This window comes from Arachis hypogaea, chromosome 13 (genome assembly GCF_003086295.3).
Source record: "Arachis hypogaea cultivar Tifrunner chromosome 13, arahy.Tifrunner.gnm2.J5K5, whole genome shotgun sequence".
Classification (NCBI taxonomy): Eukaryota; Viridiplantae; Streptophyta; class Magnoliopsida; order Fabales; family Fabaceae; genus Arachis; species Arachis hypogaea.
Window position 1 is genome coordinate 107588055 of NC_092048.1, and position 22277 is coordinate 107610331.

A 22277-nucleotide genomic window follows, 5' to 3' on the forward strand; every position below is an offset into this window, starting at 1 on the left:
GCCTTGCACTCTCCTTTTGGATTCTCTTCTGTATTGCTTGGGAGAGTACTAGGAGGGATTTCAGTGATCCTTTTACTCAGCTGGCCCACTTGTGCTTCCAAATTTCTAATGGAAGACTTTGTTTCATTCATGAAACTTACAGTGGCCTTGGATAGATCAGAGACTAAATTTGCTAAGCTAGATGGATTCTGCTCAGAATTCTCTGTCTGTTGCTGAGTGGATGATGGAAAAGGCTTGCTGTTGCTAAACCTGTTTCTTCCACCATTATTAAAGCCTTGTTGAGGCTTTTGATCCTTCCATGAGAGATTTGGGTGATTTCTCCATGATGGATTATATGTGTTTCCATAAGGTTCACCCATGTAATTTACCTCTGCTATTGCAGGGTTCTCAGGATCATAAGCTTCTTCTTCAGAAGATGCCTCTTGAGTACTGTTGGATGCAGCTTGCATTCCATCCAGACTCTGGGAAATCGTATTGACTTGCTGAGTCAATATTTTATTCTAAGCCAATATGGCATTCAGAGTATCAATTTCAAGAACTCCCTTCTTCATAGGCGTCCCATTACTCACAGGATTCCTTTCAGAAGTGTACATGAACTGGTTATTTGCAACCATGTCAATGAGTTCTTGAGCTTCTGCAGGCATTTTCTTTAGGTGAATGGATCCACCTGCAGAGGTATCCAATGACATCTTAGATAACTCAGACAGACCATCATAGAATATATCCAGGATGGTCCATTCTGAAAGCATGTCAGAAGGACACTTTTTGGTCAGTCCTTTGTATCTCTCCCAAGCTTCATAGAGGGATTCACCTTCTTTCTGTCTGAAGGTTTGAACATCCACTCTAAGCTTGCTCAGCTTTTGAGGAGGAAAGAACTTGGCTAGGAAAGCCTTGACCAGCTTATCCCAAGAGTTCAGGCTATCCTTAGGTTGAGAGTCCAACCATACTCTAGCTCTGTCTCTTACAGCAAAAGGGAAAAGCATGAGCCTGTAGACTTCAGGATCTACTCCATTAGTCTTAACAGTATCACATATCTGCAAGAATTCAGTTAAGAACTGAAAAGGATCTTCAGATGGAAGTCCATAAAACTTGCAGTTCTGCTGCATCAGAGAAACTAATTGAGGTTTCAGCTCAAAGTTGTTTGCTCCAACGGCAGGAATGGAGATGCTTCTTCCATGTAAATTAGAATTTGGTGCAGTAAAGTCACCAAGCATTCTCCTTGCATTGTTGTTGGGTTCGGCTGCCATCTCCTTTACTTGTTCGAAATTTTCAATCAAGTTGTCTCTGGATTGTTGTAATTTAGCTTCTCTTAATTTCTTCTTCAGAGTCCTTTCAGGTTCTGGATCAGCTTCAACAAGAATGCCTTTTTCTCTGTCCCTGCTCATAAGAAAGAGAAGAGAAAAAGAAAAGAAGAGGAATCCTCTATGTCACAGTAAAGAGGTTCCTTATTGTTAGTAGAAAAGAAGAAGAGAAAAATATGAACTCAGAAAGAGAGAGAGGGTTCGGATTTTTTGGTGGGTGAGGGAGAGATGTTAGTAGATGAATAAATAAATAGAATAAGATGAGAGAGGGAAAATTTCGAAAATAATTTTTGAAAAAGAGTTAGTTGATTTTTTTTTTAAAATAGTTTTTGAAAAAGGTTAGTGGTTTTTCGAAAATAAAAATAAAAAATTAAAATAATAAAAAAAAGAAATTTTTGAAAAAGGGGGAATATATTTTCGAAAATTAGAGAGAGAGAGTTAGTTAGGTAGTTTTGAAAAAGATAAGAAACAAACAAAAAAGTTAGTTAGTTAGTTGAAACAAATTTTGAAAAGGTTGGAAGTTAGGAAGTTAGAAAAGATATTTTGAAATCATATTTTTGAAAAAGATATGATGAAAAGATATTTTTGAAAAGATATGATAGAAATTAGTTTTTTTTTTTGAAAAAGATTTGATTTTTAAAATCACAATTAATGACTTGATTCACAAGAAATCACTAGATATGATTCTAGAACTTAAAGTTTGAATCTTTCTTAACAAGTAAGTAACAAACTTGAAATTTTTGAATCAAAACATTAATTGATTATGTTATTTTCGAAAATATGATGTAAAATTAAGAAAAATATTTTTGAAAAATATTTTTTTTGAAATTTTCGAAAATAACTAAAAAAAATGAAAAAGATTTGATTTTTGAAAAAGATTTGAAAAAGATGAGATTTTCAAATTGAAATTTTGATTTGACTCATAAGAAACAACTTGATTTTTTTAAAATTTTTGAAAAAGTCAATCCAAATTTTCGAATTTGATGAGAGAAAAAGGAAAAGATATTCTTTTTATTTTTGAATTTTTATGATGAGAGAGAAAAACAAGAAAAATAATGCAATGCATGAGAATTTTAGATCAAAACATGTGATGTATGCAAGAATGCTATAAATGTCAAGATGAACACCAAGAACACTATGAAGATCATGATGAACATCAAGAACCTATTTTTGAAAAATTTTTAATGCAAAGAAAATATGCAAGACACCAAACTTAGAAATCTTTAATGCTTAGACACTAAGAATTCAAGAATACATATGAAAAACAAGAAAAGACACAAAACATGCGAATGCAAAGATCAAACAAGAAGACTTATCAAGAACAACTTGAAGATCATGAAGAACACCATGAATGCATGAAATTTTCGAAAAAAATGCAAGATGTACATGCAATTGACACCAAACTTATAACATGACTCAAGACTCAAACAAGAAACACAAAAATATTTTTGATTTTTATGATTTTATGAAATTTTTTTTGTATTTTCTTTTAATTTTTTCGAAAATCATTTTGAAAAAGAAAAATAAGGATTCCAAAATTTTTAATATGAATTCCAGGAATCTTATGCTCTAAAGCTCCAATCAAAAGGTCAGGCTTGGCTTAATAGCCAGCAAAGCTTTAGTATGTAATTCAGACATGACATGTCTAACATGCCCTACAGTCGTATTAGACATGGCTTTACAGCCAGCCATGCTTCATGAAACACTAGAATTCATTCTTAAAAATTCTGAAGAAAAATTATATTTTTGAAATTTTTTTTTTTAAAACATTTTTATTTTTAAATTTTTTCGAAAACAAGGGAGAAAATTTTGAAAGATTTTTGAAAAATTTTTAAAAAGAAAACAAAAAGAAAATTTACCTAATCTGAGCAACAAGATGAACCGTTAGTTGTCCAAACTCGAACAATCCCCAGCAACGGCGCCAAAAACTTGGTGCACAGAAATTGTGATTACACTTTTGATTATGTAAAATTTATCGCTCTTTCTTTCCCTGGTAATGGCGCCAAAAATATGATGCCAATACCATGGTTCACAACTTCGCACAACTAACCAGCAAGTGCACTGGGTCGTCCAAGTAATACCTTACGTGAGTAAGGGTCGAATCCCACGGAGATTGTTGGTATGAAGCAAGCTATGGTCACCTTGTAAATCTCAGTCAGGCGGATATAAAATAATAATGGAGTTTTCGAAAGTAATTAATAAAATAGGGATAGAAATACTTATGTAAATCACTGGTGAGAATTTCAGATAAGCGAATAGAGATGCTTTCGTTCCTCTGAACCTCTGCTTTCCTGCTATCTTCATCCAATCAGTCTTACTCCTTTCCATGGCTGGCTTTATGTGATACATCACCACTGTCAATGGCTACTTTCGGTCTTCTCTTGGGAAAATGATCCAAATGCCCTGTCACGGCACGGCTAATCGTCTGGAGGCATCACCCTTGTCAATGGTTTCATCCTATCCTCTCAGTGAAAATGGTCAACGCACCCTGTCACGGTACGGCTATTCATCTGTCGGTTCTCGATCATGCTGGAATAGGATTTACTATCCTTTTGCGTCTGTCACTACACCCGGCAATCGCGAGTTTGAAGCTCGTCACAGTCATTCAATCATTGAATCCTACTCGGAATACCACAGACAAGGTTTAGACCTTCCGGATTCTCTTGAATGCCGCCATCATTCTAGCTTACACCACGAAGATTCTGATTAAGAGATCTAAGAGATACTCATTCAATCTAATGTAGAACGGAAGTGGTTGTCAGGCACGCATTCATAGGGAATGATGATAATTGTCACGTTCATCACATTCAGGTTGAAGTGCGAATGAATATCTTGGAAGCGAAATAAGATGAATTGAATAGAAAACAGTAGTACTTTGCATTAATCTTTGAGGAACAGCAGAGCTCCACACCTTAATCTATGGAGTGTAGAAACTATACCGTTTGAAAATACATAAGTGATAATGGAGTTCATTGGTCTCGGCCCCAGAGGGGAACCGGAGTCACCAAGACTGTGAATACAATGATAAAAAGTTCTATTTATAATAAACTAGTCACTAGGGTTTACAGGAGTAAGTAATTGATGCATAAATCCACTTTCGGGGCCCACTTGGTGTGTGCTTGGGCTGAGCTTTGAGTGTTGCACGTGTAGAGGTCCTCCTTGGAGTTGAACGCCAGCTTTTGTGTCAGTTTGGGCGTTCAACTCTAGTTTTGGATCCTTTTCTGGCGCTGGACGCCAGAATTGGGCAGAGAGCTGGCGTTGAACGCCAGTTTGCGTCGTCTATTCTTGGCCAAAGTATGAACTATTATATATTTCTGGAAATCCCTGGATGTCTACTTTCCAACGCAATTGAAAGTGCGCCATTTCGAGTTCTGTAGCTCAAGAAAATCAACTTTGAGTGCAGGGAGGTCAGAATCCAACAACATCAGCAGTCCTTCTTCAACCTCTGAATCTGATTTCTGCTCAAGTCCCTCAATTTCAGCCAGAAAATACCTCAAATCACAGAAAAACACACAAACTCATAGTAAAGTCCAGAAATGTGAATTTAACATGAAAACTAATGAAAACATCCCTAAAAGTAACCAGATTCTACTAAAAACATACTAAAAACAATGTCAAAAAGCGTATAAATTATCCGCTCATCAAACATACAGGGCAGTCTATTGGTATGACCCAACCAGTAATGATCTTGAGTCTGGAATGCACATACTGAGAGGGGATGCTGGAATTAATGAAATGCGAGAGAACAAGTTGAAGAATTCAAATATCAACGAGTTCTATATTTACTTCGATCACCCTGTTGATGAGCCACAGATTGTGGAAGAAGAAGCTGCTGCAGAACAGGGGCCGGAAGAATTTGATGATGCAGTTGATGTGGACAGTATCATGAGGGAGCTTCAGTCATCACCATGGACAGCAGGGGATGGGAATGGTAGTGGGGAGGACGAGTTGTATAAACCTCCTCCGAATGGCACTGAAACTGGTTCTGATGATGACTCCTGTAGTTGTGATGAGGAGAATGATCTTATGAAGAAAAGAAGCACTGTGAAAGGAAAGGAGAAAGTGATGCCAAGAAGAAGGGTCACTGTCAAGGAAGGGCCAGGGGCAGAGTCAAGTGGGAACAAGAGAGGTGCTGGGAGAAAGACTGTAGCTGTGCCTAGTGGCAAAGGTACCATGCCAGCTGCCAAGCCCAAAGGAGCTGGGCCTAGTGCGAGGCCCAAAAGAACGAGGCCTACAGCCAAGCCCAAAGGAAGTGTTCCTCATCACAAGCCCAAAAAAACTGGTGCTGCTGTGCATGCTGAAGAAGATGTTCCATCTGTGCAGCCCAATGACAGGCCTCCAATAGGGCTCTATGTGAATGAGGAGGAATCAGATGATGATGACCCGGTTTATGAGTATGCATCTGAGGACCTTCACACACCAGTGTCCTCAGAGGATGAGGGAGACAAGCATGAATTTCCATTGTTTAATGAAGACTATGGATTTGGAGAGGGGAGGTTTGAGGTGGGTACCAAGTTTGTAACCATAGATGGCTTCAAAGAGGTTGTGAAAGATATGTTCATAGCTGAGGGGAGAGAATTGTTGTGGATAAAGAATGATAAGGAAAGTGTGAGAGTTGCATGCAGAGGTGAAAACTGTCCATGGCTGGCACATCTATCTTACAACAAGACACTGCTATGCTTCCAGGTTAAGACTTACAAGTCTGAGCACACATGTGCAAGAGATCTGGGTAGTAATGCTGCTGATCAACACTGGATCAGTAAGAAGGTGGAAAAGCGAATGGGAAGTCAACCTCATATGACAACTAATGAGGCAACTGATTTTCTCAGAGAAGAGTTTAACTTAGTTGTGCATCCGAAGATGGTATATAGGGCAGTAAAGGAAGCCAAGAAAAGGCTAGTGGGAAACGAAAAAGAACAGTATGGAAAGCTCAAGGAGTATGGGATGGAGATTCTCAAGAGTAATCCTGGGTCAACAGCAAGAATTGATGTGAAGCCTATCCCTCAGTCCCTTCCTGTATTTGATAAGATATATATCTGCTTCGAGGGCTGTAAGCAAGGCTTCAAGAGTGGATGTAGGCCTTTCATCCATCTAGACGGGGCCTTTCTTAAGACATACCATGGAGGCCAGTTACTATCAGCAGTGGCACAGGATGCCAACAATCAGTTCTATGTTGTGGCATTTGCTGTTGCAAGATCTGAGACGAAGGAGTCATGGAAATGGTTCCTTACACTACTTCAGGAAGACCTGGGTGATGCCTCCCAATTCGGTTGGAACTTTATGTCCGACCAGCAAAAGGTAACAATCTTACTCTCCTTTATGTGTTTAGTTGTTGGTGTTGATAGAATTAGCCTATAACCTGCTTAGTTGTTGTTGTTGATAGAATTAGCCTATAATCTGCTTAGTTGCTGATGTTTAGGGTAATAGCCTATAATCTGTTTATATCTTGTTATTTATTGAATTAGCATATAACATGTCTAGATGTTGGTGTTTATTGAGTTAACCTATTTGCTGTTTATTTTTTGGTGTTTATTGACTTAGCTTATAATGTGCTTAGTTGTAGAGTTTGTTAGGTTAGCCTATAATGCTGTTTAATTGTTGGTGGAAATGAGTAGGGCCTGCTGCCAGCCTTAAAAGAGGTAATGCCAAGGGCACATCATAGAAACTGTGTCATGCATAGAACTTTATTAATAGGTTCAAAGACATGCACATTAGAGACATTGTGTGGGAGTGTGCTAGGTGTACAACTGAACCAGAATTCAAGGAGAAAATGGATAGGCTGAAGGGGGTTAACAATGCGGCATGGGAATATTTGATGAAGTTTGAACCTACCACCTGGGTTAAAGCCTATTTTAGTCATGGACCCAAGGTGGATAACCTGACTAATAATATGTGTGAAGTGTTCAATGCAAAGGTAGTAAAATACAGAGTAAAACCAGTTTTGACAATGTGTGAGGAGATTAGGTGCTACTTAATAAGAAGGATGACCAAGCACATTAGATTGTTAGAACACCATAGGGGTAAGTTAGCACCAGTTCAAGAGAAAAGGTTGCATATGAAGATAAAACCAAGCAGTAGGTGGATAGCTGAGTGGGTGGGGGACAATGAAAGAAAAAGGTTTGAGGTAACCAGAAAGAAGACGAAAGTGGACGTGGATCTAATCAAGCACACCTGTTCATGCAACACCTGGCAATTGACTGGTAAAGAGTTTAAGCCCAACTAATATGTTTTCCTCGTATGTAAAATTATGCTGGTTTACATGTAACTTTTGCTGCTTATGCAGGCATGCCGTGCATACATGCTATTGCTGTTATCAGAAAGAGGCATGACCAGGTTGAAGATTACGTGCATCCATGGTTGTGTATGGAGTCCATTCACAAGACGTATGCATATTGCATCAAGCCCGTTCCTAGTGAAGAATTCTGGACCACAACTGAGCAGCTGAGGCCTGCCCCGCCACCTATCAAACGGCCTATTGGGCGGCCAAAGGTGCACAACCGCAACAAGGACCCTGCTGAGGCTCATATGCAAGGAGAAAAGCTGAAAGAAGCTTCCAGGTTACATGTAGCAAGTGCAACGAGAAAGGGCATAATTATAAAACTTGTAAAGGAGCTCCAAGCAACCCGAACTAGAAACCAAAGAAGAAGAAACCCAAGAAGACAGTTGACAACTCACAAGCTCTGGTGCTGCTTCCCCTTTCACAATCAGCCCCTCCACCAGAGGTAAGCCGGCACCCAAAAATGCTTTAGACCTCAGTTGGTTAAGCACTAATCAGCCCCTCCATTTTATGCTTCTTATTATTAGTCAGTAATACATAATTGATACTGCTTAAGCACTAATTACCCCATTTGGTTACATTGCTGTGTCTTTCTTACATAGGATCAAAATCAATCACAGGGTGAAACATTGGGTGAACCTAGTGCTGGGGAGGCAGCTGGGTCTGCACCAGTTCCTGCACCATTTATGGCCCAACCTTCAGCTCCAGCACAGACTCCATTCAGACCTCCATCCCAGGTGCCAAGAATGGACCAACCAGACTCCAATGCTGCTCATACTTTTAGACCCAAGCAACCAATTGTTCGACCACCAACAAGTGCAAATCCACCAACAAATCCAACACCACACACAAAAAAAACTCCAACCAGCAGGGGACCCTCGAAGGAGACCATGAAAGCAGCTACCAGTGCCACAAAGAGAATTCTCAAGCCTCAGAAGAAGTGAACAAAGTAGCATGATTTATGTGTTTTGTTTTTGGCTAGTTATTAGCATGACATTAGATAATGCTTATTAGCAAAGTAATCTTGGCAAACTTGTTTACATGCCAACCAGAAATTATGATATTTTGAAGTTAACTCATGCTGTTTAGCTATGTTTTGGATTAAATCAGATACAATGTCATTCTAACGTTTTGCTTTAAATCTATCCAGAATTACTATCTTGTTTAATGCTTGGAATAATGTCTGAATGTTCTAAATTATATGCATGCAGCAACAAGAAATTCCAAAAAAACATACATACAGCAACCACAACAAATTCCATGTACATCAATCATTTTTACATCAATTCCATGTACATCAACCATTTTTACATCAACCATTACAACCAATTCCATGAACATCAATCATTTTTACACCCTAAACATACATACAGCAACAACAACAACTACTACACCAATCACAATTATATGCCACAAACTCAATTTTTTTTGGCTTTCCATAGACAACAGCTTCCTCTCCAACTCTTCTACTTTTTTCTCAATATCCTTATTTCGAAGCAGCTGTTCTTCAATGGCTACTCTATCAGCTTCATCCACCGCACCCAAGGCTTCAAACTCGACGGCCCTAATTTTTTTCAAATGTTCATCCAGCCAGATAAAGTACCGGCAATACGGTTCTTTAGCCTGGAACAAAATTTCAGTGAATCACCCATTAACACCCAGCACACTATAATCCAACTACTGTAAAAATCGCTCACTTACCTTGAACAGTGGACACCCAAGAAACACTCTATTAGGGTTACTAGTCGTTCTTGACTTGTACATAATGGCGTAGACGCCACAGTAGCACTTGGGCGCAATCCCAACACGCTCACATCCTCCTGGCACAGCCTATGAAGATTCCCCTCCAGGTCTTGTGCATGAAGAGCTCCCTTCACTCATCATGGACGATCGCAGCATCAACACCCATGTCTTCCTCCAAGGTTATCGATCAAATAGGGCTCAGGGAAGGGGACGACGTCGTTTTGTGGGTGAGGGATCGATCTGTCCTTCGATTTTTAGTATCCCCTCCAGCTCAGCAACCTAAACGAACAGGTCACACTCCCCCCAGCCACATCAGCCTTCTCCGGTGACGTTTTTCAACCCAAATCGACGGAGGGGTTCAATTGTCCCAGATTTTACAAGGTGAGGGGCTTAAAAGTATTTTCAAATCTTAAGGGACGAAAATGTCCAATTTTAAAAAGGTCAGGGACCGATATGTCTTTTACTCTAAAAATTATTACTACATTATTTTTACTAATCTCTAACATTATCACTATTATTTTAATTAAATTAAAATATTTAAAAATAAAAACTTACATAATTAGGATGATCAAAATAATTAGTAATGTGGAGCTCCGGACGATTAACGTCTTTTATTTTTCTTCTCCTTGGCATTGTTGAAAGTTGGTGGTCCAATTTTTTTTTCCTCTCAGGTCCGATTTCATCGACAATAGAGAGTGAAATCAACAATGAAAAGTGGAATGAGTGTGGTTGAAGGTGGTGTTGGGGACTTGGGGTGAGTGAGGAAAGAATGAAACGAGAGTGAAAGGGATGGAGTAATCAGCGGGTAGTATACAAGTAGGGGCTGGGGGTGCATGCATGTTTGACGTGTGGCATACAGTACGCAAATCGAACGGTCCAATTTGTGTACCTACGATGTCTCTAATTGGACCGTTCGATTACTCTACCCCAAATTGGACCGTCCGATTTGTTTATCACAGTCGTCACATCTTGGTTAAGCCCCCTACGCTCCCATAACCCAACTATACACTGTACTTATCCCAATATCAAAATTAAAAAAAGTGAGGCATAGATATCCCTGATGAACTGAGAGACCACCACCATGGAGTTGTGCAGGTGACGTTTGCATTTCGACACCCATCATGAGTGTTCATACTTCAACTTGTATCTTTATTAAACTGCATTTGTTTGTTATTTTCCAAATAGCAATTATAAAAAGGTGGGAATTGAAAGAAAGAAGTCAAAGAAATGACTATGAACAATAATCCATGTGGTTGAAGACAGCAGAACTTCCAAAAAAAGGTACATAAACATTCTCGTCCTATGATACAAGCTTCCAAAAGAATTCCGTGTGCTTCAAAGAATCGTATTGTCCCCCTTGTTGGTAGCGGCAAATTGTAAACCAACTTCAACATTTTTTATTGATAAGTTGTACCACTCCCTCCCTGTTAATATTAAACATCTTTAGCCAATAATATTATTATATCTGCTATTTTTATTATATTTCATAAAAAAATTGAACCAACTTTAGTTAATTGACATTAGTCAACTTTAATACTTAGGTTTACAGTTTAGAATTTAAAATTAAAAAATTATAATTTAAAATCTAAAATTTAAAATAAATAAAATAATTAAAAAAATTAATTACCTAACATTGCTCATTCATAAAATGTGTTATCGATAGGCTTATAAGTGACGAATACGAAACAAATTTAAGTAACATTACATCTGATATCTTTATATTTCACAAAATGACAGGGACATTATTTTTAAAATGTACGAGTATTACAACAATATTACCTAATATCATGTGCACATTGTGATTTACCTTATAATATATTTTTCTTGAATTCAATGGAAGTGTAACAACCACTAGTGGTGTAAACACGTAGATCATCTTACAATAAAGCATGTAGTAGACAACGGGGAGAGAGAGAGAGAGAGATAATATTGAAGCAGAGCGATGAGGGTGTTGTCATCAAGGTTCAAGTTTGTGTCAAGAGCAGTGGCGCACGAGGATCATGATCATAGTGAGGTGCAAAGAATAACGTACCCTACTACAGAAGGAACAAGGTTGGGGACTTGTCTAACAGTTTGGAAAAAATCCCTTGTCATTAATTGCAAAGGATTCACAGTCATCGATTCATGTGGAAATCTGGCGTACCGAGTTGACAATTACAGCGTCCACCCTCACCAACTCACTCTCATGGATGCTTCTGGAAACTCTCTCCTCACCATGCACCGCCGCCGCACGGTATATATATTTCCCATTTAAGCATTGCTAAGCGAGTTGACAATTACTCAGATGTGTTGTTTTTGTTTTGATTGCAGAAGCTTGGACTTGTATATAGCTGGTATGTGTACGAAGGGGAGAATGAGGGAAGAGAGAAAGAGAGTGCAGTGTGTTGTGTGAGGAAGCGTGTGAATATCTTAAAGGGCAATGGCAATCCCAGGGTTGAGGCATGCGTGTATGGTTTATTAGGTCCAGAGTCAGATAAAAAACGACATGGACATGCCGCGTTTACAGTCGAAGGTTCCTATGCAGATAGAACATGTAAGGTGTTGGATAAGTCCAAGAGTGTGGTGGCTGAAATCAAGAGAAAAGAAGCCAATTCCGAACACGTTTCTTTTGGGATAGACATTTTTCACTTAATTGTTCACCCTGGCTTTGATCCTACATTTGCCATGGCACTCCTTTTACTACTCGACCAAATGTTTTCATAAATTTCCAGCTTTTAATCCAATTCAAATAAGCAAGGCACACTATATATCATTGTGGTACGTAGTCTCAATTATTGATATTGCTGTGGTTGATAAATGATAATTTCATTAAACTTCACCTCATCTCTGAGAGTCAAACCATATCTTCAGAAAACGATATTAGTTCCGTTTCTATGCTTCTGAGGAGCATGACAAACGATTATAAACAATGAAAACTCTCTTAAAATTCAATGCACATAAACACCGCCCGGAAGCACATATTGCTTTGGAAGCCAAATCACAGAGGGAGAGAACTTCAGAATGCTATTGCCTCGTGCTCTACATTAAGCAAAGAATTCTCTTGTTTTGTACACATGTATTTAATCTTACAACATTTGAATCATGTTTGCTCTTGAACATGAGCACTTGCAACAAGCTCATCGCGGGCTTGCAGCTAAAGCAAGCATAATATACTAATATATACACAAAGCAACCTTAAGCTAACCTAACACTTACAAATCACAACAGCAGTCAACCACTAATGCATCTTACACTGAATAACAATTGATCAATCAGACTTGTCTCTTCCCCTTTTCCAATCCGTCAACAATAACTTTCCAACTTGCTGTTGACCACCATAAGCCTTATCTAAATCTCTGGCAGGTGGAGGCATCATAGAATTTTGTCTATGGGTGCTGGCAGTTGTGCGTTTGTTTTCCAAAACTGAGTCCCTAACTGGTTTAGGAGGGAATGACCTACTTGATTTTGAAGTCGACCAAGTGTAGTTTCCCTTTTTAACATTATTATTATTGGAGTGAACAATATTCTTATTTTCGAAAGTTGAAATCCTTGGCTTCTTTGAGGGCATTATCTGCTCTACCCTTCGGACCACCATGTCAGATCCAGCCACTGAAACAGGTGTCAAGGGCACTTGTTCCAGTTTCTCAGTTGATTTGAAATTGTATGCTTTTGTGGCCTTATGTGAAGCTTTCCTTTGCCATCTTAGGAATCCATCTTGGTTCTGCCTTGGTGAATGAATTGCAATTTCACATAGAGTTCTCGCAGCAGCTAATACTCGTGGACACTGTTCCTCTGCCACAAACAAAATTGTTTAAGCAGAGGAACGGAAAGACATATAGCAAAAAGATCTACTCACGCTAACAGCTTCAGTAAACTATCTATATTGAAAAAGATGTTGTATGGAAACATACATGCAAAGGATGTGTTATACTCAGTAATATCATACCATAAAATTTGGTGTCTGCTTGGCTTTCATATTCTACATTTTCAGGACAAAAATCAATCAAACGGCTGAAAGGGAAGAGAGCAAGAAGACTAACAGTAATTAAAAACTTGTACCTGCATTGGCCTGAGAATCCTTAGAACATGTGACGGTAGATGATGAATCGCACTGACGAATAGGAAGATTAGCAAATAAAGATGGACAACTTTTATTGGCTGATCTACCAGTTGAAGGAACAAGGTTCTGATCATAATTGAATGAATCAAGGTTTGTGAAACAACTGCGATCAATAGCTGTAGAGCTAGCAACGACATTTATTCTTGCCCATTTACCTTGGCATATGTTTCTACTTGTTGATAACTTAACCGTGTCAGGGTTGCTTCTAGAATGACCACCAAAACCATGTGACCATGGAAATGCTGGCAAACATGGCCTACGTAATACCTGCTTGCCTGAACGTAGGTCACTACTATTCTTTGTGGTAATGGCAGGCTTGGATACATCAAGTAGCAAAGACTCCAAATCTCGGGATGGATGGAGTGCAATCCGTTCCAAAACATCTTTAGGTTGACATAATGGAAAGTCAAGTGGACTAGCTCTAGTTTCTGTTTCACTACTAGGATCCTGGATGTCAAGCACCAGTAAGTATAAATTGACATAAAATAGAGTTTATTTGATGAAAGTAAATTAATAATGGCATACAGGAAAAAGCACAAGCAACAATTTTGCTTTAGTGCCAAAAAAATCAAATGCGGCGGATGCTACCATTATGTAGCATAGATGACAAGACACGGCATGGCAGTCTATTAAACTTCAAAATTATTATATTAAAGCCAAAACTACTTAAATTTTCATACTAACCTTCATACATGAAGACATGACAGTTGTGCAAGACTGTTCATTATCCCCATCACCAAAACCTTCACCTACACATCCTGAGCTCAATTGGCAATTAGACATCGACTTATTAGAGGAGCAATCCATCTCAGCCATATTTTGGGTCTGAACAGAGTTTCGGAATTGAATAATAGAGCAAGCCTTCCTGATTGAATTCACAAAACTTTCATTCGTGCGAGATGCATTCTTCCCTTTATCTTTGCTTAAAGAGAGCCGGTCAAAAGCTCCCTTTAGGAGTTCATCCAACGGTGGTTCATCCACAAGCGTAGTGGCATCATGAAAGTCGTGTTTCAGACCATATAATCCTACAAGTTTCCGAAAAATTCCATTTCAAAACTAATTAATCTCTAGAGTAATGGCAGCAATAGATGGAAAAATAAATAATAAACAAAGCATTCTTATATTATAGAGATGGTCTAAGCTTAAAAACTTGGAAGTATCAATAAGTAAGGAGTTCCTACAAATTGTGGATTGACATAGGGATGAATCAGAGCATAAATAATTTTCCAGTGGGGAAAAAGAAAAGATTATCTAAAATGAACTTGTCCCTTATGTGATAAAGTATGGATTTATCCACTGTTAGATCATTTATTGGTTATGGATTTGGTGCATGTGTTGACCAAGTATAGTTACACCTGTTAGCCATTATATATTTACTATCTCATTTTAGACACACAATGTCTCCTCATAGAAGCCTTATCCTTTCTGTCTTTCTGACTTATGGCCACATCTGGGTTAGATATAAAACATCAGGTATTTCCGTTGAACATATAAAATTGTATTCGTAGGCTGTAGTTTTGATATGTTTGCAGAACATGCTGCCTTAGAGATAAGAAATGCAATTGAAAACAGAACTGAGATAGATGACTCTATACAGTTCTCTAAGTGCAAAGAAAAGAACATCTATAAAATGCCTTTGAGTGGCGAACATAAGCAAAACAATACTGATTTCAAAATTCAAGATTCAAACAGTCAACAAGACAACTATAGGTAGGTTAATTAATGCCTATCTGTTAATGCTATAAACACCTTGAGCAATCAAAATGTGTATATGTAGGATGCATAGTAAATAAATAAAAGAAAACATTAATTTTATGAAGATAGATAACTATAGGATCTTTATGAAGAAAGACTACAATAGGCCTAATAATTACATACCAAAAAAGTTGTTCCCTCCACAGGCAGAACTAAACATGGATGCACCCATCTTCATAGATGACTCAAATTTTGACTTAACTGATGGGATTTTAAAGTTCCTCCTATCACTACGCTTGCTAGCATTGCTCTTCTGCTTTGATACTTGGATTTTATCTATACCAAAATAAAGTCAAGGGAAAAAGTTAACTGCTTAAAGATACAAAAGTAATTGGTAGTTTATTTAAGGAGAAAATACCTGGAGAAGTACACTTCAAATTCTGCAATCCAAGCTTATCAGAGCTATCCTTTGACTCCTCAATCCCACTAGGGCTAGTAAAATCTTCTAATTGTGATATTCGTGGCTTCTTTGAACATGAACTATTATTACTCCTGCTGGATTTTGCTGATTTTCGTTGTAGCGGTACACCTTCTAGTCTTGCACTATCTACGGGACAAATTTTGCCAATAACACCAGGCAGATTCTTGGATAACTCGTCACCCTTGATGAGAGAAGGAAACTCGGCATTGGTTTTCATACTTATAACATCTGGTGTCACAACACTGGCTGGATAAAATCATGTAACAACCAGTATGTTAAAAGGTTAATAGGACTCAAATTAATAGGTTATACCAAAAATGGCACCACTTTGTATGGATGCATAAAAAAGGCAGTGGGAGGTGGTGCCTACCCCCAGAGACTTATCAGGTATTATTGGAACCATACGTATGACCATAAGAATAACAGCTATTTAAAGCTAAACAGTCGGGCGAGACTTGTGGCCAGTGTCCCGGAGCAGGGGGCATCTTCACCACTGTGCAACAACACTAAACTAGCATATAAATATATGCCATGCATTAGCAATGCAGCCAATGCTCTCTCCATTACAATGGGATTCTAGCTGAGTTATCTCACTAGATTGACAAGTGGAACACTTTCCATTCCAACTGCAGTTTTAGCACTCATTGCCATTGGAATCATTTTCAGTTGTAACTACCATGTTAATGAAGTTATGACTTATGAAGTATAAACTTCCTAGTCAGAAACTGTCCATTAGTGCCCCTACCCCCACCAAAATAAAATAAACAAATAAAAAAAAGTGCAAAAATACAGTTGGAAGCTGATTTCTCCTACAGTTAAGTCTTCACGTCAATCAAACAACAGAATACCACAGATCAAAGCACAAAAGGCAGAGAAATACCTAAAAAAAGAGATCATGCAATTATTACCAATAAAATTAAGGTGAAAAATAGATAAATTTGAAGTGCCCACTAACCAGTTTCAAGAAGACGAGAGTTGCAGCACTCAATTGAGGAAGAATAAGGTCTGTGGGGGCGAGGGTCTTCGTCCTTAACGGAAACCCCAACTCTGCCAAAACCCTCCGATCCCATCAATTTAGGTGCTGCCGCCACGTCTACGGGGAGAGGCAATTCTACAGCATCCATAATTCCATAGACCAAACCAACCAAAAAACACAAGAACTCCCAAAACCCCTTTTCTTCCCTTCTTCAGAAGAACCTCGCAATAAAATAAAATAAAAAACAGAGGGAAATCTTACGAAGAGAGTGATTAGGAGGTAGGAATGGAGTGAGAAATAGTGAGATTTGAGGAAGGAGAGTAGAGAGATAAAGGGGGAAAGGAGAGTGGTTTGGTAGAGACTAGAGAGGTTTTGGGGTTGCGGCTGTTAGAAGCGTATTCTAGGGCAAAATTTGGGGATTGAAAGATCGGTATATATAGTTTTCGGGAAATTGCCGCATGTGTCTACATACACTTCGTCGGTGGGGAATATTCCGGTGAGGCTAATTCCTACTTAGTAACCTTTCTTACGGTTTTTTATTTTTTTATTCTTATTTATTTTGAAGGTTCTTGACGTGGCATTATCCACTTTGCCGAATTCTGAAGGGTGGATGTAACGCACTACTAACTACTAATCCGGTGTTTAGCGTTTAGTGCTCACGTTATCAACGACTGATCTTCAACACTTGAAGGTAATTTTAATTTCCTCATTCTTTTTATTTTAAAAATATTAATTATTAAGACAATAAACATAATAATTTATTAGTCACCAAAAAAAAAAAACATAATAATTTATTTAAAAACTAAAATTCATCTTTCAAATATATCTTTTTTTTTTTGTTTCTTTAACAAGGGCTTTAATTTAATAATAATAAGAAGAAGAAGAAGAATTTGATAGATGAGTTAATTTGATGATTTTTTTTTTAACTTTTGTACTTAAGTTACTTGGTTGTAATAATTTTTTTGCATGTGTATGTCTATTTAATTTCATATTAATATGTTATAGTCACCAAAAAAGAGCTAAGTCACCAAAAAGATATTAATATGTTATAAAAAATAACTATATTTATCACATGAAATATTTAAAACTTTATTACAAAAAAATTAAATTGAGTAAGAACCAACAATTGCTAGAATGATGGCAGCATAATTGCACGTTCTTTAAACTTCAAATGCATTCGCATCAAACGGCAGCAATAGTGTAGCATGCTAACGACTTCATCAAGGGGTAAACGTGTCGGGAGGAAAATCGCATAATGTGAACCACATTGGTGCATTGGTCAAATTATCCAACCTAACGCATTAGTCAAACTACTTAATTAATTAAAGTTGAATTTCTTTTAGTTTTCATAGTTTATAAAATGAGAGAAAAAAAAAATAAAAAAGACGCAGAGAGAAAAGAGATTACGAGCGGTTTACCAAATAAAAGAAAATTTTATGTTCTTAATTATAAAAAAACAGTAATACTAAAGAGATAAAAAAAAAAATCAATTTAAACAGTTTAAATTATTTTATTTAATATTTATTTATTATAAAATATATTAAATAAAGTTAAAATAATAAATTTTGATAGTTTTTATCTAAAAAATTTTGCTTTTCAAGGCTTTTCATAGGAGAAGTTATGTAAATCCAAAGAAAAAAAATGTCGTGTCTTATCTTTGTCTTTCTCTTTTTTTTGGCAGACTGTCGTGCTTTGTTTGGCTTTGCTTTTTCTGTTGTCATCGTGTTGACTTTTCTACAGACTTTTTTTTCTCATATTCGAAGTTTTGCCTCCGTTGAAGTTCTATTCTCTCTCGTTGGCGGCTTGCCCTGTGACTGTGCAACACGGAAATGTTCCGAAGCAGCGCTCCACTGAGGTTGCGTTTATTGCACCTCTGCTCTCTGTGCTCGCCGATAGTCCGTCATGCCGCCTCTGTGCCCTTGTATTCTTCTCTTTTCTATTCTGATTTTGAAGTCCTCTTTTTATGTTATGAGATTGTTGAATCTAATTTTGACATATGTTGTGATATTGTTGTTATTTTTGGTGTTATTGTTGTTGTTGGTGGTGGGATTCGGTATGGTGTTATGAGATTGTTGTTGTTGTTGTTGAATCTGATTTTATATGGCACTGTTGTTGTTGGTAGTAGAGGTTTGGTGGTGGGGTGAGGTTAGGGGTGAAAGGTAGACTTGGAATATAAAATTTTGGATGAGGGTATTTCAGGAACAAAATGTTATTAAAGTTTCAGTCTCCATTCCCAAAAATTCCAGTCTCTTAGGTAGCGTTTGTTTTGAGGTACTAAGACGGAGACTGGGGGACTCCGTCTCAGTATTATGTTTGTTGGCTTAGAGACTGGTACTAAAATTTCAGTCTTTGTCTTAAAAATTTCAGTATTTCAGTACCTCCAAAAAGTAGGGACATAGGGACTGAGATGGAGACAGAAATTTTAAGATCAATTTATGTCCAAAATACCCTCATTCTAATTATCTAATTCCTAATTTGCCCTTTTGACCAAATCAAATAATCAGGGTTGAGTTCTTCTAATATAATTTCAATCGCAGACCTTGGAGCTCGAAGACCCCGAAGCTGCTGACGCTGCCCATCGCCGCCTGCAAGACCACTACCTCGTCGTCGCAATCGTCGAACCACTGTGAGCAAGGTTAGTCGCCGTCACACCTTCATCTTCGTAGGCATATTTTTCAGTTCATGGTATCCTCGTGAAGCCTCTGATTCTCTTCTCTTCTCTTTCGTATTTGCATTTTGCTTGTCGTCTCTTCGTCTCTTTCGCATTTGTGTTGGTTTTTATTGTAATTTTATAGAAGTTGTATGGAGTTATATGATTTTTTATTCAAAAGTCCTACTGCTCTGCTTGTTGAAATTTTTGGTAAATTTCAATGCCTTCTGCAGATTATCTTCTGTTTGGGTATTTTTCATTTTTGTTTCTTGCTGATGAGCGGATATTTTATACGCTTTTTGGGGTTAATTTCATATAGTTTCTAGTGTGTTTTAGTTAGTTTTTAGTTTATTTTCAATAGTTTCTAGGCAAAATTCATATTTCTGGACTTTACTATGAGTTTGTGTATTTTTCTGTAATTTCAGGTATTTTCTGGCTGAAATTGAGGGAGCTGAGCAGAAATCTGATTCAGGCTGAAAAAGGACTGCTGATACTGTTGGACTCCGACCTCCCTGCACTCAGAATGGATTTTCTGGAGCTACAGAACTTCAAATGGCGCGCTTCCAATTGCGTTGGAAAGTAGACATCCAGGGCTTTTCAGAAATATATAATAGTCTATACTTTGCTCAAGGATAGACGATGTAAACTGGCGTTCAAAGCCAGTTCCATGTTGCAGTCTGGCATCCAGCGCCAGAAACAAGTTACAAGTTGGAGTTCAGCGCCAGAAAAGGATCCAAAGCTGGCGTTGAACGCCCAAAACAGCCCTATGCACGTGATTAGCTTAAGTCTCAGCCCCAGCACACACCAAGTGGGCCCCAGAAGTGGATTTCTACACTATCCATCTTAGTTTACTCATTTTCTGTAAACCTAGTTTACTAGTCTAGTATTTAAAAAACTTTTAGAGACTTGTCTTGTATCTCATGACATTTTAGATCTGAACTTTGTACCTTTTGACGGCATGAGTCTCTAAACTCCATTGTTGGGGGTGAGGAGCTCTGCTGTGTCTTGATGAATTAATGCAAGTATTTTTGTTTTCCATTCAAACATGCGTGTTCCTATCTAAGATATCCATTTGCACTTCAATATGAATGTGATGAATGTGACAATCATCATCATTCCTCCACGAACGCGTGCCTGACAACCACTTACGTTCCACCGTAGAATGAATAAATATCTCTTAGATCTCTTAATCAGAATTTTCGTGGTATAAGCTAGATTGATGGCAGCATTCAAGAGAATCCGGAAAGTCTAAACCTTGTCTGTGGTATTCCGAGTAGGATTCAAGGATTGAATGACTGTGACAAGCTTCAAACTCGCGAGTGCTAGGCGTAGTGACAGACGCAAAAGGATAGTAAATCCTATTCCAGTACGATCGAGAACCTGCAGATGATTAGCCGTGCAGTGACAGCGCACCTGGACCCTTTTCACTGGAAGGATGGATGGTAGCCATTGACAACGGTGATCCACCAACACACAGCTTGCCATAGGAGGACGTGCGTGCGTGAATCAGAAAACAGAGGAAAGCAGAATTTCAGAAAACAAAGCATCTCCAAAACTCCAACATATTCTCCATCATTGCATACAAGTATAATTTGTGTTCTGCCCTTTTATTCCTTGCAATCAAATTTGATAAGTGAATTATTTTATTGTTTTCCTGACTAAGAGTTACAAGATAACCATAGATTGCTTCAAGCCAACAATCTCCGTGGGATCGACCCTTACTCACGTAAGGTATTACTTGGACGACCCAGTGCACTTGCTGGTTAGTGGTACGAGTTGTAAAAAGTGTGATTTACAATTTCGTGCACCAAGTTTTTGGCACCGTTGCCGGGGATTGTTTGAGTTTGGACAACTGACGGTTTATTTTGTTGCTTAGATTAGGAAAAATTTTTCTTTTTGGTTTAGAGTCTTTTATTATTTATACCTTGTTAAAACACTTTAAACTTATAGCTCAATTAACTAGAGCGTGGTGCTTATGTCCTTAGTAATTGGCTAGCCTATTTTTAAAATCTTTTTCAAAAATAATTTTTCTTTGAATAAATCTTGTGCCAAACTTTAAGTTTGGTGTTTTCTTGTTGATTTTTCTTTGTTTTTCAAAAATTTTAGTTTGGTTTTCTAAAAATTTTAAGTTTGGTGTTCTTTCTTCATGTTCTTGTGTTCTTGTGAGTCTTCAAAATGTTCTTGAGTTTCCTTGTGTCTTGATCTTAAAATTTTTAAGTTTGGTGTTCCTTGGTGTTTTCCCTCCAAAATTTTCGAAAACAAGGAGCATTAGATCTAAAAATTTTAAATCCTGTACTATCTTATTGTTTTTCTCTCTCCTCTTTAAATCCAAAAATATCTTTTCTCTCTATTTTAAAGCAAATTTTCGAAATCTACCTTTAAAAATTCAGATTTTTATTTCAAAATTTAAAACCTTTTTCAAAAATCATCATATCCTTTTCAAAACTTCCTAACCACTTTCTCTCTCCTCATTTTTTTGAAAATCTTCACCTATTTTTATTTATTTTATTTTAATTTATTTTGTTTGCGAAATAAATAAATAATTAAATAAATAAAAATACTTTCTTCTATTTTACATCATCTCCCTTTCTCCATCATGGACCTAAGCGGAAATGAACAGTCCAGGAGGACTCTGGGGTCATATGCTAACCCCTCTACTGCTTCATATGGGAGTAGTATCTGCATACCCTCCATTGGAGTCAGTAGCTTTGAGTTGAATCCTCAGCTCATTATCATGGTGCAGCAAAGTTGCCAGTATTTCGGTCTTCCACAGGAAGAACCTACAGAGTTTCTGGCACAATTTTTACAGATTGCTGACACAGTACATGATAAGAAAGTAGATCAGGATGTCTACAGATTATTACTGTTTCCATTTGCTGTAAAAGACCAAGCTAAGAGGTGGTTAAATAACCAACCTAAGGCCAACATAAGGACATGGAAACAACTGACAGAAAAATTCCTGAATCAATACTTTCCTCCAAAACGGATGAAACAGCTAAGGCTGGACATCCAAGGCTTTAAACAAGGAGATAATGAATCTCTTTATGATGCCTGG

The 22277-nt window shown here is 37.7% G+C and overlaps 2 protein-coding genes and 1 non-coding gene across 5 annotated transcripts; 2 read left to right on the forward strand and 1 right to left on the reverse strand.

The window, feature by feature from the left end:
• The first annotated feature begins 743 nt into the window (after positions 1–743).
• Positions 744–851, forward strand: LOC112739876 (small nucleolar RNA R71). The gene has a single exon (XR_003170812.1). It is a non-coding gene; the product is annotated as a small nucleolar RNA R71 (small nucleolar RNA).
• A 10166-nt stretch (positions 852–11017) lies between these two features.
• On the forward strand, positions 11018–13093 carry LOC112732570 (protein LURP-one-related 17). The gene is made up of 2 exons (XM_025781324.3): positions 11018–11554; positions 11632–13093. Exons 1-2 carry the CDS (start codon positions 11264–11266, stop codon positions 12022–12024), a joined length of 684 nt encoding a protein of 227 aa, XP_025637109.1. The 5' UTR covers positions 11018–11263; the 3' UTR covers positions 12025–13093.
• LOC112732569 (uncharacterized) lies at positions 12316–17153 on the reverse strand. Of its 3 annotated transcripts, none has more exons than XM_025781319.3 (7): positions 16552–17153; positions 15534–15842; positions 15299–15451; positions 14105–14445; positions 13360–13867; positions 13247–13279; positions 12316–13092 (listed from the first exon to the last, which is right to left on the reverse strand). In XM_025781319.3, exons 1-7 carry the CDS (start codon positions 16718–16720, stop codon positions 12569–12571), a joined length of 2037 nt encoding a protein of 678 aa, XP_025637104.1. In that variant the 5' UTR covers positions 16721–17153; the 3' UTR covers positions 12316–12568. The 3 variants fall into 3 exon arrangements, with proteins under 3 accessions (XP_025637104.1, XP_025637107.1, XP_025637105.1); XM_025781322.3 differs by having other exon boundaries at positions 13212–13279; XM_025781320.3 differs by lacking the exon at positions 13247–13279.
• Between the last annotated feature and the right edge of the window lie 5124 nt (positions 17154–22277).

Bases quoted from the DNA above. Each gene is read 5' to 3' on its own strand.
- LOC112732570 (XM_025781324.3), top strand. From the start codon at position 11,264: ATGAGGGTGTTGTCATCAAGGTTCAAGTTTGTGTCAAGAGCAGTGGCG. The intron at 11,555-11,631 runs GTATATATATTT...TTTTGATTGCAG, and splicing joins CCATGCACCGCCGCCGCACG to AAGCTTGGACTTGTATATAG.
- LOC112732569 (XM_025781319.3), bottom strand. From the start codon at position 16,720: ATGGATGCTGTAGAATTGCCTCTCCCCGTAGACGTGGCGGCAGCACCT. The intron at 15,843-16,551 runs GTTAGTGGGCAC...GATTTTATCCAG, and splicing joins CTCTCGTCTTCTTGAAACTG to CCAGTGTTGTGACACCAGAT. The intron at 13,280-13,359 runs GTACAAGTTTTT...CTGAAAATGTAG, and splicing joins GGATTCTCAGGCCAATGCAG to AATATGAAAGCCAAGCAGAC.